The sequence below is a fragment of the Psammomys obesus genome, unplaced genomic scaffold (assembly GCF_907164565.1).
Source record: "Psammomys obesus unplaced genomic scaffold, mPsaObe1.curated_primary_1811, whole genome shotgun sequence".
Lineage (NCBI taxonomy): Eukaryota > Metazoa > Chordata > Mammalia > Rodentia > Muridae > Psammomys > Psammomys obesus.
Window position 1 is genome coordinate 38,327,833 of NW_026587216.1, and position 17,857 is coordinate 38,345,689.

At 41.6% G+C, this 17,857-nt stretch overlaps 2 protein-coding genes across 3 annotated transcripts in view; one reads left to right on the plus strand and one right to left on the minus strand.

The window, feature by feature from the left end:
- The window catches only part of Ca8 (carbonic anhydrase 8), a 91,935-nt gene that overhangs the window by 26,219 nt on the left and 47,859 nt on the right, over positions 1–17,857 (minus strand). For both annotated transcript variants that reach the window (XM_055603434.1, XM_055603435.1), the window contains exons 4-7: positions 17,006–17,101; positions 12,488–12,550; positions 11,540–11,588; positions 10,212–10,324 (exon numbers count right to left, since the gene is read on the minus strand). In XM_055603434.1, the coding sequence (XP_055459409.1) occupies positions 10,212–10,324; positions 11,540–11,588; positions 12,488–12,550; positions 17,006–17,101 (321 nt within the window). The remainder of the gene's footprint in view (positions 1–10,211; positions 10,325–11,539; positions 11,589–12,487; positions 12,551–17,005; positions 17,102–17,857) is intronic.
- LOC129673575 (protein FAM136A-like) lies at positions 225–650 on the plus strand. The gene has a single exon (XM_055603436.1). It carries the CDS (start codon positions 225–227, stop codon positions 639–641), a length of 417 nt encoding a protein of 138 aa, XP_055459411.1. The 3' UTR covers positions 642–650.

Here is a 17,857-nt window from a genome sequence, read left to right on the forward strand (position 1 = left end):
TGTTACTTCCAAAGCCTAAATGCCACAAAATTTGAAAATCTAATTGAAATGCACAATTTTCTTGATAGAGTCATTTACCAAAGCTAAACCAAGATCAGGTAAATAATTTAAACACTCCTATATTACCCAAGAATATAGAAGCAGTCATCAAAAGTCTCCCTGCCCAGGGGGCGGGGCGCAGCGGGGGGCGCGCAGGCGCTGTCGCGGCGCAGCTCAGGGTCGCCATGGCGGAGGTGCAGCAACTCCGAGTGCAGGAGGCCGTGGACGCCGTGGTGAAAAGTGTGGAGAGAGAGAACATTCGGAAGAGGCAGGGCCTCATGTCCCGGTGCAGTGCCAGCTGCTGTGAGGACAGCCAAGCATCTATGCAGCAGGTGCACCAATGCATTGAGCGCTGCCATGCACCTCTAGCTCAAGCCCAGGCCTTGGTCACCAACGAGCTGGAGAGGTTCCAGGACCGCCTGGCCCGGTGCACCATGCACTGCGATGACAAAGCCAAAGACTCGATGGATGCAGGAAATAAGGAGGTGCAGGTGAAGCAACAGCTGGACAGCTGTGTGTCCAAGTGTGTGGATGACCACATGCACCTCATCCCAACAATGACCAAGAAGATGAAAGAGTCTCTGTCGTCCATCGGGAAATAAAATTGTTTGCCAGTGACCACTGGGGCTGAGGGCAGGCTATTTAAGAGGAAGAATGGCAGTTTAGTATGTTAAGCAATGTTTATAGATAAGGAAAACTCAGGACACAGAAAGTTCCAGGCATATGCCTCTCACCGCCGGATACTGGTTCCATTACATCTGGATTTTAGAAGGTGAAGTGGAAAGAAGCTGGTGCTAAAATTTGGATAACAGAAAGCACACGGGAGAATTCTAGCTCCTAAACGTTCGTGTGCAAGTGCTTGTTCTGGCAATAGAGATGCCCTTGTACCAAGGACTTAGATTCCTACTACACAGACATCCAAGCTGGCAGCTTTCTTCAACCTGCTGGTAAAGTTTGAGGAAAGGTGTGTGTTGCCAAGCTCCTGTTTACCACAAGTGTCACCACACCACCTTGCATATGCTGTGAAACAAAACCCAGCGAACTAATAATTTAGAGGGAGGAAAAGGTTTCCTTCCCAGATCTTTATTTTGCTTGGTTTTGTCTTATGTGCAAGGGCACAACATGGATTTAAGATACAGGAGGGAGAATAATTTGAATAAATTCTAAAGGTTCCTTGTATTTTCTGGCCATCACGATGGGAATGTCCTTTTCTTCAATTCTGTCGTTCTGGAAGCCCCTGAAGAAGCCAGGTGGTGTCACACTGTGTGTGGAAACAGCTTCCTTCACTGACTCCTGCAGCCAAGTGACACATTCCCATGAAGAGGGTTTGACAGTCACTTATATACCAGTAGCTGAGATTAAACAGTAAAATAGGAACTGTTGAGAAGTACTGGACTTGAGAAAACCTAGATTTCACAGAATGGAAGTCCAAACCCAGTATTACTCAGCCTCCTGAATTCACAGAGCCTTAGAGAGGTAATCCCCTAACAACAAGGAGTCCTAAAAGTAAGCACCTTGTTATCAAATGCCATTTTTGCCTGGGACTTTGTAGTGCAGTGTTACTGGCCCAACATGTTACCTATCTTTTGGATAAGTACTATGTTGTATTTATACCACTTACTTGAAACAATGATATACCTGTCTGTTTGCTGTGTCAAGCCTGCAATATATTTTCCAAGTGGTTTGGTTTTTAAATAAAGTTTCATTGTGTCCAAAAAACAACAACAACAACAACAACAACAAAAAGTCTCCCTGCCAAAAAAAAAGCCCAGGGCCAGATGGTTTTAATGCAGAATTCTACCAGACCTTCAAAGAAGAGCTGATGCCAATTCTCTTCAAACTATTCCACAAAAATAGAAACAGAAGGAACATTACCAAACTCTTTCTATGAGACCACAGTAACCTTGATACCTAAACCACACAGACCCAACCAAAAAAGGAGAAAAATGCAAAAAGATCCGTATTTATCACCTTGCACAAAACTAAAGTCCAAGTGGATCAAAGACTTCAACACAAAACCAGACACACTAAACCTTTTAGAAGAAAAAGTGGGGAAGAGCCTTGAACTTATTGTCACAGGAGAAAATATCCTGAATAGAACACCACCAGCACAGGCTCTAAGATCAACAATCAATAAATGGGACCTCATGAAACAGAAAAGCTTCTGTAAAGCAAAGGACACTGTCATCAGAACAAAACAACAGCCTACAAATTGGGAAAGGATCTTCACCAATCCTATATCTGAGAGAGGGCTAATATCCAGAATATGTAAAGAACTTCAGAATTTAAACACCAACAAACCAAGTAATCTAATTAAAAATGGGGTACAGAGCTGAAGAGAGAATTCTCAATAGAGGAATATCGAAAGGCAGAGAAACACATAAAGAAATCTTCAACATCCTTAGTCATCAGGGAAAGGCAAATCAAAGCAACCCTGAGATTTTACCTTACACCTATCAGGATGGCTAAGATCAAAAACTCAAGTGACAACACATGCTGGAGCAGATATGGAGAAAGGGAACCCTCCTCTATTGCTGGTGGGAATGTAAAGTTGTACAATCACTTTGGAAATCAATCTGGTGGTTCCTCAGACCATTAGGAATAGCGCTTCCTCAAGATCCAGCTATACCACTCCTAGGCATATATCCAAAATATGCTCAAGTCTACAACAAGGACATTTGCTCACCCATGTAAGTAGCAGCTTTATTTGCAATAGCCAGAAGCTGGAAACAACCCAGATGCCCCTCAACTGAGGAATGGATACAGAAATTGTGGTACTTTTACACAATGGAATACTACTTAACAATTAAAAACAAGGAAATCATGAAATTTGCAGGCAAATGGTGGGATATAGAAAAGATCATCCTGAGGGAAGTATCCCAGAAGAAGAAAGATACATATAGTATATACTCACTTATAAGTGGGTACTAGACCTATTAGACAGGATAAACATACTAAAATCTGTACAATTAAAGAAGATAAACAAGAAAGAGGACCTGGGGTAAGATGATCAATCATCACTTAGAAAGACAAATGGGATGGACATTGGAAGTAGGAGAAAATAAGTAACAGGACAGAAGCCTATCGCAGAGGGCCTCTGAAAGACTTTACCTAGCAGTGTATCAAAGCAGATGCTGAGACTCATAACCAAATCTTCAGCAGAGTGCAGGGAATCATTTACATAATGGAATACATTTACATAATGGAATACTACTCAGCAATTAAAAACAAGGAAACCAACTTCTCAACTGTGAGTGATTCTGTACAGGCTCCTTAATCTAGACAGGCTTTTCCGGGTAAGAATTAGAGAGAGAAAGAACATCCTCTCTCCAGGCACACTGATATCAGTGTTCCTCTTATTTTCATCTGCAGCCACAGCAGCTCCAGGCCCAGCTGACTTCCTCTCTGCTCCTGGGTAGCTGCTGCTGAGCCACACACTAAAACTCCCTCCAGAAACATTAGACCCTAAGGCTGCATCCACCAGGGAAGTGATGCAAGATGGAGGAAACGCTCATACAAAGTGTTGCAAAAGGTGCTACAAGTACATAAAAGGAACACTTTTTTTTTTTTTTAAGAAAGAGGAGCCTCTCAGGGGAGAAATCCTCTACACCTGCCACCAGCTCTACTCCCCTGACTGCGCACACAGCCACAGTACAAACTGAAACGCACGTGAATACATAACACTAGCAGAGGACCACAGACTTAGCATGAAATTAAGAACGCAAAACACTTCCCAGCAATGCCTTTTCTATGACTATCTGTTGCAATCACATCACACGTGTCTTGGGTAAACACACCATTTGGGTTCATTCCACCTGGTTGTGTTTTAACACGTATGCATGTATTCATGGCTATGTTTCCACTAGGTAGGGTCCACACTCATCTGCAGAACTTCAGTGTTTGGAATATTCTAATTCTAACATAGCTAATACATGTTTGGGGGTGAGTACAGGACAGGGTGACACAGTAGTTCTTGACAAGGCTCTCAAGAATGGAAAATGACAACTGCCAGCTCCTACAACACACCTATTTCATTAGCATCTCAGAGACCCCAGAGACCTCCCGAGGATGCAGAAGCACACTCAAGTCTGAGATCTGTAAGTACTTTAGTCTTTTCTGTGCTATGATTGCGGAATACCTAAGGCTGGGTGATGTAAAAATAATCAATCTGTTTCTCCTAACTCCAGAGGCTGGAAATTATGAGAGTAGGTCAGGCACATGGCAAGGTCTTCACGCAGCAAAAAGTGGAAGAGGAAACAAGCAAAAGGAAGTGTGAAACTTGTTCAGCAACAATTCATTAACACCATAGCCATGGTCTCAGTTTTCTATCGCTGTGACAAAGCACAATGATGAAGGCAACGTAGAAAAGGAAGCACTTAATTTGGGGCTCAGAGTTACAAAGAATTAGAGTACGTGACCATCATGGCTGCGAGCAAGGCAGCAGGCAGGCAGGCATGGTGCTGGAGCAGCAGCTGGGAGCTTACATCCTGAGATGCAAGCATAAAGCATAGAGAGCTACTGGAAATGGTGTTAGCTCTTGTAACCTCAAAGCCCACCCATAGTGACACACATCCTCCAACAAGGACATACCTCTTAGTCTTTCACAAATAATTCCACCAACTAGGGACCAAGCATCCAAATACATGGGGGGAGGAGGCATTCTTATTCAAACCACCACATTCAACTCCACAGGTTCCTAGCTATATCATAATGCAAAATGCGTTTTAGTCAAACTTCAGAATCCCTATAGTCTTTTACAGTCTTAACATAGTTTAAAAGTCCAAAGTCTCCTCTGAGACTCAAGGCAATCTCTTAATTGTAACCTACAAATTTAACATCAAAAAAGCAGATTACATGACACCAAAGTACAATAGCATAGAATACACAGTACTATTCCAAAAGGAAAAAAATGAGGGCATCGTGAGGAAAGACTGGATTGAAACCCAGTAGGGAAAACTCTAAACTCTGTAACTCCATCTCTGATATCAAAGGCCTTAGAGGGTTCCATCCTTCCAACTTTGCTGACTAAAACACACTTCTCTCAGGCAAATAGCCCACAGCTCTGGAATCTCCAACACAGTGGAGTCTGCACTTCAATCCAGGCTCCACTTTCACAGCTTCACACAATGGACTCACACAATGGACTCACACAATGGGCTGCCATGCAGGGACTCCTCTGCTAACAGAGCTGGCCTCAGCAGCTTTCCTTAACTGAAGAGGAAGGTTCCACAACTTCACTCCTCTATCCTTCATCATCTGAAGCCAGACCACATGACTGATGGTACTGTGACGGGCTGCTTTTCTTGGGACAGAGGCCGGAGCCCTCCTTTAACTACATAGTTGTTTTTTAAGTGAAGAATATTCTTAGAGCCTTTTCCTTTCACAAGTTGCAGCCTTGGCTGCATGGAGCTTTGCCCAGAAGACACGCTCCCTTTATTCCATTCTGCATCAGAACCTTCCTTATCTCCTTCAACATAAGCCTTGTCTCTGACATAAAATTTCCTGATGTTCTCTTTCTTCCCAAACCGAATATTTCATATTTTTGCTTAGCCATTTTCACTAATCTACATAAGAGTTATTAGTAATAACTGCTCAACAGAATCAATATTGTGAGAGTCAATATTAGCTTGCCTTAAAATCTCCTCTGCCAACAAAATCAGTCCAAGACTCTTCTTACATCTTGATCCTATAAACAAGGAAGGAACCTTCATGGTAGATGTCACCTTTTAGTACTATCACATTGCCAACAGCCAAGTTTTGGAAGGGACCACCTCAGACAGATTCTTAGGTAAGGGCAGCCACATTGCTCTCAGCGCTATTTCTTGTAAACTCCTACTTGGATGGCCCATGAAGCTCTGATAATAGAATTTAACCACTTTCCTAGTCCAAGGTCCCAAAATCTTCTATATTCCTCCAAAAAAAGTCAGGCCTGTGAGAGCAATAGCCCATTCTCTCTGGTTCACCAACTTCTGTCTTGGTTACTTTTCTATTCTGACAAAACACCATGACCAAAGCAAGTTAGAAAGCTTTTATTTGGGGGCTCACAGTTCCAGAGGGTGAGTACACGATTGCCATTGTGGGGAGCACTGAGGCTTGAGCTGGCACTGGAGCAGCAGCTGAGAGTTTATAGCATAATCTGCAAATAAGAGGCAAATAGAGCTAACTGGGGATGGTATTGCCTTTTGAAACTTCCCTAGTGACAGACCTCCTTCAACAAAGCCAGACCTCTTAATCCTTCCCAAACAGTTTCATCAACTGGGGACCAAGTTTTTAAACCCATGAACCTATGGAGGCCATTCTCATTCAAACCCCACAGCCATGGACATAGATGAAAAGCTACAACTAGCATTCCAAATCAGCTGAATTCTTTTCATGAATGACCATGATGTGGACCAGGTCTTCAGGCAGCAGCCTCTTGGTCCCATATGGACCAATAAGATCCTCCAGAAAGCCATCTGCGTTCCTAGTTTATCACAATTCCTCATCTGTCCATAACAAGAGGTGCAGCTTAGGAGAGAACATGTAGTTTATTACCTGCAATGCTCTGGGCTTGATACCCATCACCCAAAACAGACATGACCCAGATCCCACAGACCATATATACATCATGTTTTAACTCAAGCAGGCTGTTAGGTCTAGGAAGACTCTTGATTTTGATCCCATTTATTGAAGATGGGGAAAGGATAGAGAGAAGATCAAAAGGAGAACGTACAGTCACGTCCCTTTGCGCAGTGGCACTGTTTACAGCTAACAGACAAAAGAAAAGCAGGAGACAAGTAATAAGAGAATAGAGATAAGCTAAGAAATTGAAACAGAGATGGGAGAAAAGACAGGGTGGGGAAAGTAAAGAAGGGTAGCAACAACAAACCCACCTCTCTTGATATATTCACATCTCTTGATCTACAGCCACTGACCTATCAGCATATCCTGGAAATGCTAGATGGTTCTGTCTCCATTTTAATGACCATCAAAACAGAGGATGTCTTAAAATGTCTATTATACTTAATAATGTTTGGCGTTTTTATTATGCTCTAGAAATCTCATCTCTAAGCAACAATTCAGATAGGCAATCCAGATAGTTGTTGTTGTTGCTTGATTTCTAATAATTAGAGCACTTCCTATCTTAAAGTTCTTTAATGGCCATATCACTCCCATTCAGATCTCCCCAATCACCTTTTACACACCAACGTACAGGACCTTAGCCTGAATGAAAAGGTTATCTATGCAGAGGCTTCTGGTTATGTGTCCTGGAGGCCCTGGGCACTGCAGCAGATGCCTGCCCCTCTTCACGGCAAGCTCCTGTAGATTTGGCTGGAAAGCAGTATTATTTGGTGCACTTGTCTCCGTGTCGCTGGTGAACACAAGGCATTCCGAGACACCAAGGCTTCTGTGAGGCAGAAGGACAGCTCCATTATATACGCTGACCACCTGACCACGTAAGGCAGGATACAGCTTCCTGTCTTCTCAGTGGTGTGGTATGAGACTCTGCCTGCCAGTTACCTCTTAATGGTGTTTTACATGAGTGTTTCTTTCTCTTCTCCTCTGTCTCAGTCCCTGTCTCCCCCTTCTCCCTCTCTCCTTTAATAATGCACAGCTTCATGATTTTTCTTGGTCATGCCCTCTTTCTTTGAACTTCTGATTTTTACTACCCTCTCTGGACCTCTTCAATCTTTTAACTTTACTTTCTATGGAACCCTATGAAAAGCAGTGAGTGAAAAATCTTCAAGTCAAAGACAGGCCCTCTTCTAAGATCCTATTTTACAAAACCACTGTAAAGTGCATTTCCATAGATACAAACACATGTTGTATATATGTGAGTCTGTGCTTACACTACTTTCCTCTCAGGAGATGCCACAGTGCTCTGTGCTAAACATCCCTAAGCCTTTTCCCTGACAGATTAGTGACTGGGAACATAGCCATTCTCAAAGCAAGGGGAAATAATTCCTCCAAACACACACACATTATCCTCCATCGGGACTACTTGGTGAACCAGAGTTAGATTTGATGTCTGTCCTTATTCAGAGGGGCAACACAAAGCCAGCTTCCCTTTAAAACCACAGTGACATGCAAAACAATGGCTTTGCCCTGCATCTTAGTAGAGCAAACCGTTGGACTTGACAATGAAACACCATTTCTACACCGCACTTGAGAATGTTCACAACAGCGGTCAGCTTTCACATGCCCGGAGCCTTGCTGGCAAGGGATCCTCTATGCCGTTTCAGATAGATCATAAATCTTTGAGGTTAAACAAACTCATATAAAATAGTTATTTACTCTAGGTCAACAAAGTTGGAGGTTTATCTATTACAGAAGATACTGTTACTGTTCGATCTCAAAATTAGGCACCATTAGCCCAAGGTTCTGTTTTTAACATTTAGAGTGAATTTTCTAATTTCTTCACTCCCACCAGACAAACTGACTTTTCTGACGTCAATCCTCAGGCCATCCAGTCTGGACTCACTGGGACACATTACCACAACTGTAGCCTGTACAGTCATTTTCCTTCTCAAGTGACAGCAGCACTTTTGAGAGTGAAGGTTATACTTCAGTCTTTTGTCCCCTGTGTCCAATTGACACTCATTGTTTCTTATAAGAACAAATGGATGAAGAAGAATAATGGAATTAGGATTTGTCCGATGGAAAATAAGAGCTGAAGGGGATGTGGCTAAAGTTCAAATCCCGTGAAAGGTAGGCAGAATGGAGAAGGTAGGATGAAGGGAGAATTTAAATTGTTCCCTAGACAACCAGAAATAAGAATTGAAAATGCTAAGTGTGAGATTTTTAAGGAATTAATGCTAAAATAATAAGGAATATTGAAAGTGAGAGAAATAGTCTTTCCCAGGCAAGAGAACACCAATTGGATTGACTACCAAATGGTCATCCCTGGAAAGCTACATACAAATAACTTTATGCAGACTAAGAAGGTTATATCTATATATTTATGAATACATATATATTTGTAGATATATATATTACATAGGTGTGTGTGTGTGTGTTACAACTAATGAAAAAAGAAGCCATGACTTGAAAGGGCAGGGGAAAGGGGTTACATGGGTACCTTTGAAGGGAGGAAAGTGTGTAATTGTAATCTCAAAAAATAAAATGTTTTAAAAATAAAATAAATGAAAATAACACTAGCAAAGGAATTGATGTAGAAGTTAGTAAACTTGAGCTTCTTAAGTTCAAGAAATGATGAAATATGAAAAAAGAATCATAAAACTTTCCTGAAGAAAACCTGGTGTCTTCTATTTCTTAAGCATTTGGGAGTTGGTCATGAAGGAAAAATATAGCTTTTTGAGAATATGACCCTTAGAGCTCAAAAAGACATAAAACATTCAAACATCTTGGTAATGACAGTATAATCATTTCATTCTTTTTGTATATGAGTGGCCCTGTGTGTCAGAGCCAGGACCACACATAGGAGGCAAGAGCTATATCCCTATCCTCTTCAGAATCATTAACACATAATAGAGTGGCTAACTCATGTTTTCACCACTAACGCCCGGCCAAAATTTACTGGGCTTGTTTCTGTTCCCTGTGTATGAGCATCCGTCCTTCTTTCTTCTTAAGAATGCTTCTTGCTACCATACCTAGCGGAGTCTTGGACTCCTGGACTCAAATGACTTTATCACCTTAGCTTCCCTGTGGCTGTGGTTACCCACAGACGGCTTTCATTAGCATTTAGGGAATCTATGTGAAACCCAAGGACAGCAAGAGTAAAGATAATGAGTAAAGATAAGACGTTCCCAATGCTTTCTTTCTGGCTTTCTTACGTACGTACTCTCATACACCACAGAATTTCACATGCCATGAAAGAACTACATGCCTGTGAGATCATCAGCAGTCTCACCCTATTTCTGGAACATTCTCTCCCACACCTGGAAAGATCCCCAATAAGGGAATGGCTGGACTAATTAAAAGTTTGGCTACTTCACGATGATCTCTCTTTGCTCCATAAAAACTAACTCTTAAAATACAGATAATAAATGAGCATTGGGTTTCATTCATCTTTGACCTTCCCATTGTTTTCCCCGGCTCACAATATTTAACTTTCATCTGAAAGCTATGATTGATCTAACAGGAATTAAAGCACAAAACAGACACTTTCCCTTTATAGGGAGGTTATTTAACCTGAGAACGCCACTCTGAAAGGCTTAAAGGTGCGCACTCACCTGTAGCTGGGATATAGTTAAAGGGTACCGGAACAATATCCACGTAACTCCTTCGCTGCAAGGTGGAATAGTCAGAGATCCTTCATAGACCCAGTAATCCCGCAGAAGAGGGTCTGTGCAAACACATGGACACAGCATGAAATGGCAAGTTGGTGGACTTAAAACTCAACATTTCCAAATGGCAATCTGTTGATGTAACACTTCTCAAATGGATGCATTTTTAAGTTAGAGCCTCATACACAAATTTTTACCTACCACTTGTGAAGAAAATAATCAATGAGAACATGATTAATTCCCTTTATATCTACAGAGATATCTATCAATGACTCACTAGGCATATCTATCAAGATTGATACAGTTAGGAAACTATTACCACTTTTCATATTAGCTGATTCACAGCTGTTTCCTATTGAACTATGTGTCAAGTACTATTTAGAGCACTATACATCAATTCATTGAGTATTCACACAAAGAAATAAGACACAGTAGCCACATTTTATACAGAAAAACTAAGTTACACAGTGTGTCCATGATCACACAGCTAGTAACTGGTGGAGGATTTGAACCCAAGCAGTCTGCTTTCAAAGCCAGTGTTTTCAAACATTCTGTTCTAGCTATCTCTATATTGCTTCCTCAATAGCACATTACTAAAAATCCCAATGTGATAAGAGAAAATAAGTTAAATATTTGAACTCCTCAGCACTGCCTAAGAGAAACTGATGATTAAATATACCAAAGTAAGCAGGCAAAAGATGAGGGAAACTGGTGTGCAACCGAGCAATTAAGTGTAGAAATAGGATACAATGGATCAGCCTATTTGGTTTTGCTTGAAACATTGTGGAACAGCACACAGTTGAAGCAGAGAAATGTGAAGACCAAAACTAAACTCCAGGTTATATTCAGAAGGCTTTATGTATAATTATTGCCTATGCATAAATACAATTAGAATATTTAATACTGATGCTGTAATGAAGCAACCTTATAAAATTAGATATATAGTCTATTTCATTCTAGAAATGACCCGATCGTCTTGAAAGTGCCTCAGTTATTTTGAAGTTTGCCGGTACTTTGCACTGAGGTGGCAACTTCACATTTTACAAATGATGTTGCTGATTAAGGCCTTTTGGGAATAAGGAAGCTGAGGAAAGGGTTTCCTAACACTCAGAAGGCTTCCTTGCCTTAGCAACAGTGATCGGTGACCTGCTACAGAGACCAGAAAGTACAGAGGATCTTTATCAAGTAATACTACATGATTATGAACATCCTAAAGAAAACAGTGTGGTTGCACACAGTTAAAGTTCACTTAAGGCCCTCAAGTAAATGCTTACCTGGTAGTAAGGTATTAGGATTAAAGCACGGTATTGTTTTGGATTTTCCCTGAAAAAGGAAAAATAATTCAGTCCACGTTAGTGTAAAACTTATAAAATTTTGCATAAAGGTTATTAGAACTAAGGATCTCTACACTTAAGTCTTTTCAGATGAATTCACCTGTCCCAATATTAGTGAATGGACCACTCTTTTCTCCCTGGACTGAGATCGACTGGATCCAATAAAATACACCTGCTCTGAGTCTATGGCTGTTTACTTTATAATGCCTGGTGCAGAATGTTCAACCGGTGCCTACCTGCTCCACAGAAATGTTTTTACTGAAACAGATGCCATAGGAAAAGTTATCAGAGGAAGTCCCATCCTTGCCTCCCGGACTTGCCAGGGCCGGGCTGCTTAGAGCCTCTGTATCCTGACATCAGGACGGGCTCGTGGCTGCCTTCAGGAAGACGGCCTCTGAGCTTTTGGAGTACCCCTTCCCCCACCCCTGTTAGGAAGTTTTCCTATACTCGAAGGCTTGGGGCATGCCATGTTTAAGTTTTCAACCTGGCCTTTGGGGCCTGCTACACTGGCATGAGCCGATGTGCTTATCCCAAAAATGTATGGATGCCTGGTTTAACTCAGTGTTAGAGAAATAACAGCAGGGTGTAAGAAGCCAGGGGAAATTGACTAGACAATCCATGCTTACATGAAGAGAAAAGTATCCTAGTTCACACAGGTGACACATGTTAAAACTGCTAGGAGCCCAGAAGAAAACACTAGGAAGTGTGTTCCAGGTCCCACTAGACTTCGACGCATGTCCCTTTCCCAGCATCACACTGTGATAAACCATAACTGTTAACTCTAGCAGCTCTTCGGAGTCCTCTAAGCCCTTCTGAGCATTACCAAGCTAGAGACAGTCACTGGGAACTCATATAGAACTAGTTTACATCATTCGACTAATGATTTACCTTATACTGAATATCCTGGAGGATCTCAGTCACAGCCTTCAAGCCAACGTGTTCCTTCCCTATCTGAAACACATAAAGCACAAACCAGAAACACACATTTTTCTGTGCTTAGCTTTTACCTAAAATAACCACCAGAAGCAAGGCCCCGGTGCAGCTGAATGACCTTCCTGTGAATTAAGTTACTTTTCTATTTACACTTAGGTTAATAACTAGAGGTAACTAAGGTTTTAAATCTTGTGCAATATAATACTTGAGAATCTATCTAAATTCATGTTACTACAGATATTTATTACTCATGGGGTCATATGTAAGATACATAACCATAAAAGGTTACTATAGAAAATGTCCTAAGTAGAACTTTGCCTTCCTTTTTAAATGACGGGCTCTCTCTAACTAGCCCTGCCTTGAAACTTGGTATGTAGACCAGGCTGGCCTCGGGCATCAGCCAGCCTATGAGTCTGCCTCCTAGGCCCTAGAATTAAAGGCATACACCACCGTGTCTAGATTTTTCACTTTTACTTATTTGCCCATTTTGCCCTGTATTCTTGCCTTTGACATTTACAGAATGTTGTCATGAATATTTCCATAATGTTGAAATTTTTCACCAACTCAGAAGTGGTTATGTTGTTTCATACATATGTCACGGTCAAAATTACAATATCTCTGGATTATCACTGATCACTATTCAATAGCCTCTTCTTCTTCAGTCTTACTAAAAATAAGACTGGTTTCCAAAGCTCACTACTATATATACATATGTGTATGTATATATATATATATATATATATATCAAATATAATTTACTTTCTACTATATATACATATATGTAGTAAATATAATTGAAATATATGTATATATATTTTATATAGTAAATATAATTTAAACATATGTATATGTTTAAATATACATAAATATTGAAAGTAATGTTCAAAAACCTGATACATGAAGTAAGTTTTCTGGCACTTATTGTCCTTGTCTTTTTGTAAATATTTAGTGCCACCTGACTGCCACTTTCAGTCTGCCTCCAGTGGACCCTGACAATGGAGAGGAAGAGCAGAGCTCAGGCATTACCTCAGATAGGCAGGCACTGCTCTGCTAGGCCTTTTCTCTTTTCATATGTCTGCAGAATTACCTGTACGATGCTGTCAACACGCACACTTTTGTTTCTCCTAATATTAAACTGTGAAATGTGCAACAGAAAGAAACAAGGAGCCGAAGAATGGCTAGTCAGTTCACTAATAAAAAAACATTTCCTGAGATGGGCTCTAACAACAGAAAATAAAATTTCTAAGGTTTATATAAGTGATCCTGCAATTAAGTGTTTTTATCTGTAAGTTGCTCTTGCGTATGGTGTCTCTTTACTGCAATAAAACAGTGTCTAAGACAATATACTAGATTTTCTAGAAAACAATTCTAAAGTTTAAAAAACATCTTTTGTAAATATATGCATAAATGCAAAAGCCCATATCTCAACCAGAGGCCTTCCTGGCTCTTCAGGAGAAAAGGACTCTCCTTATGTCATGATTTACCAGGAGGTGGCTTTTCGAGGCATGATGTCTTCCCTTCATAATCTCCCATCAGATCATAAACTCCACGAAGAGTCCACATCACAATGTTGTAAAACCACACAACACAGCGGTCCAGCAGTGGGTTCTCACGCTGCACTGACAGGCTCAGCTTCTAGTTTTGACTCTGGCACATTTGAGCTCCGTGACCTCAGAATGGTTACTTGAACCTCTATCTCCTCCTTGCTGCCACTTTGAAATGTTCAACTCCAAGAGGCCACTCTTTCTGCTCAGGCTTTCCCATCCACCCAGCCCTCTCTTCCTCTGTCTCCCTTTGTACTGATTGTTAACCACCAACATCTCAGCCCCTTTGATTCATCCTTTCTCCTTAAGTCGAAGGGCATCTCTTCCACCACTCTCAGGCCTTCCACCGCTTTGCCCTCCTAAATCACCTGCTCTTCAATTGATCATCAACACAATTTGCTAGAACGTCCTTTCCTCCTACGTGCATGGAGAATAATAGCTCCTGTGCTCTCCCACCTCACCCAAGACGTCCAGCCTTGAGTGGGTTTGCTTCACAGACTGTCTAGTATCTCCCTCTCTCTCCTGGCTGTTTCAAAGTCAAACCCTATGCTCAGGTTTCTCTTACTCTAGAAGACTGCTTTTGCATGTCTTGGAATAATGAAGGGCACATGAGCTACCCTAACTTCCCGCCCTCTCTTTACCTAAGAAAGCAATTGTCCTGGTGAGGCCTCAAATCTAAGTAGAAAGGTATATATCCTCCGTGCCACACACTCCCTTCTTCTTTTTATTTTTATTTTTTAATATTAGTTACAGTTTGTTAACTTTGTATCCCTGCTGTATCCCACTCCCTCTTTCCCTCCTAATCCCACCCTCCCACCCTCATCTCCTCCCTGCCCCTTTCCAAGTCCACTGATAAGGGAGAACCTCCTCCCCTTCCATCTGATACTGGTTTATCAGGTGTCTTCAGGACTGGCTGCAAAGTCCTCTGTGACCTAGCAAGGCTGCTTCTCCCAGGGTGGGGTGAGGGGGTCAAAGAGTCCGCCATTGAGTTCATGTCAGATACAGTCCCTGTTCCCCTTATTAGGGTACCCACTTGGATACTGAGCTACCAAGGGCTACCTCTGAGCAGGGGCTCTAGGTTGCATCCATACATGACCCATGTTTGGAGAAACAGTCTTCTCATAAAAGACCCCTGTGCCCATATATATTTGGTCCTTGTGGAACTCCTGTCCTCTCCAGGTTGTATTAACTCCCCCCCGACCCCCACCCCCTTTTTTTTTTTTTTTTTTTTTGGTTCCCTGCATTCTGCCAGAGGTTTGGTTATGAGTCTTAATATCTGTTTTGATACACTGCTAGGTAGAGTCTTTCAGAGGCCCTCTGTGGTAGGCTCCCTTCTTTAAGATGCCCAGCAACCACAAGGCAGCTCTCAATCATCTATAATGAGATCTGGTGCCCTCTTCTGGTGTGCATGTGCACAGGCAGACAGAACATTGTATGCATAATAAATAAATAAATCTTAAAAAAAAAAAAAGATGCCTCTACATTAACCATCCCCTCTCTTTTCTGTATTTTGTTAACTGGTTCTATGCCAGCTCTCAGATCTCAAATCTGCCACTAGCTTCGCTCCACTGGCCCTTTCTTGTTCGAGTCAAGCTTTCAGAAAACAAGTCAGTGCTCTGAGCCCTCACGTCCTCATATCCTTATTCTGATGCTGCCTGGCTGCGGCCAGGGCACCCTATCTTCCCCTGGCACTCTTCACACACCCAGCCACTCCTGAGTCCTTCCTCACAGCGAATGCGTGGAGGTAAGAGCACCTGTGCATATTCTGAGGCTTCCTGTGACCACAAGCCTGTTCCTGGACACGCTGGGGCTGGTTCCCGGAAGGCGAAGTTTTCAACCCAGGGCCCCGACAGCCCTCACACCATTAGACATGGAGGGTCAGACAGGCAGTGGTGACAGTGAATAAGCATATCTAATTAAACCCCCAAGTCTGAAGATGAATCTGCTCCCGGCTTCCCATGCAACACCTTGTTTATCTGTGCTCCTATGTTTATTATCCTTATTCTTCTTCCTAGATAATGGCGTACACCTTCCACTGCCTCAACTTGGCCAACATGATACTCCACTAACTTTTAAGTTAAGTCTTCAACACACTAAAAATTAAAAACATCTTCTGCCAATAATTTATGAGTCCCTTCTACCAAAATAATAGTTGCGAAACTAAATGATATGAACCTGTGCCTGTGTAAACATGAAGTAAAGACTGGGAAGAGAATTCAACTTAAAATGCAAGGATTTGTTTTAATTCTGTCCTAGGATGCTCTTCTTCTGAGACCCAAAGGTTGCTAAAATTCTCAAGGGCCTTTCGCTTTTAGTGAGTCTTTAATCACACCATGAAGCTGAGGACAAAGTTTAAAACTCACCTGAAGATTTTAAATTTCTACTTTATAGCCTATGGCTCTATTTTATGTGTTTGTTAAACCATGCAATATTCTCTGTCATCACAGAGCTCAATGTCCACTTGAAACTGGCTAAACATGCCATGGTCTTTGCCAGTCTTCATTTTATCATTGTTTTCTATAAAGCATTTCAAATCATCTTTGAGTGAAAATTATTAATAACAAAAAGAAAAGACAATTCACTACATGATTATATTATTGATTTTTTTTTTTTTAGATTTTGTAGTAAGTCTGGGTCTAAAACAGTTTTTCTGAAATTCTTTTTCCTAAATTTAAAAAAAAAAAATGAAGTCTGACTTCAGGAGATATTTTCTAAGTTGTTTCTCCAAAGGCCCCAGGTACCACTCTGCAAAAGGTACTGAATAAATAAATGAACTATTTATACAAGAAATACAGTTCAACTCTTGGCAACTGTCAAAGCATCCTTTGTTTATATATGTTTAATTTGACCTGTAAATATTAAAGCAGAGAAATGAAAAATATTGGACAAAATGGCTGCAAACAGTGGAACCTCATGGTGGGCGATTTACCTGAACGAACAGTGCGATGATGGCAATGCCGTGGGGCTTCCCAACCGCCTCATCGATGCTGCCAAACAGGGTGGAGTTCCAGTGGATCAGATGGAGCTGAAGGCACAAGACCAACCACTTAGCACGCTACTCAGAAAAGCAGGCGTTGTCTACCCGACTCTCAGAGCCTACTGGATAACAGTCATAGAAAGGGATCACAACCAGTCACGGGCAGACTACTGCACCAAGAGAAGTCTCTGTAAGAGTCCTTTCAATTTCTGTTCAGCTCAGTGTAACTTAACGCTTTCAGGCTTTCACGCTGGCTGAGCATCGTTCCTTAAATCCAGGCCCCGTGGATTGCAATGGAGCAAAACCACAGGTAGAGAGACAAACACCATCATTCACCGGAAGGCTGGAGGCAGGGAGTGTGGCTTAGCAGTAGAGTGCTTAAACCCTGCACCAGCACAGAGGGGAGACTGGAGTATGACCTGCATAACTGCCCAGTATTTCCAGTAAGAAATCGTAAGAACATATTCTCAAAAGCTGGCAAATTATTTCAATTCTCTGAGAATATCCAGAAACAGAAAACTGCAGTTTCTCACCTAAAAGCATACCTAAAATTTGACCACTATTCATCTTAGCCTCTTAAATTTTCAAAAAGACTACCATAGGTGTCATTTTTAACCTCTAATTTATTTGGGGTTCCTGAAAGCCTGTCCCTTCCAACCCTCCAACCCTAAGTAGGAGACAGAAGGTTAGTGGGGAGAGGAGGAGCAGACACCTTTGTGTTTAGGGTCTGTGGTTTCTTTCGGGGCTATACCAGTCTCTGTCAACAGCAAATGCAGCCAGCAGTCTCCCACAAGCTGTCGTGCC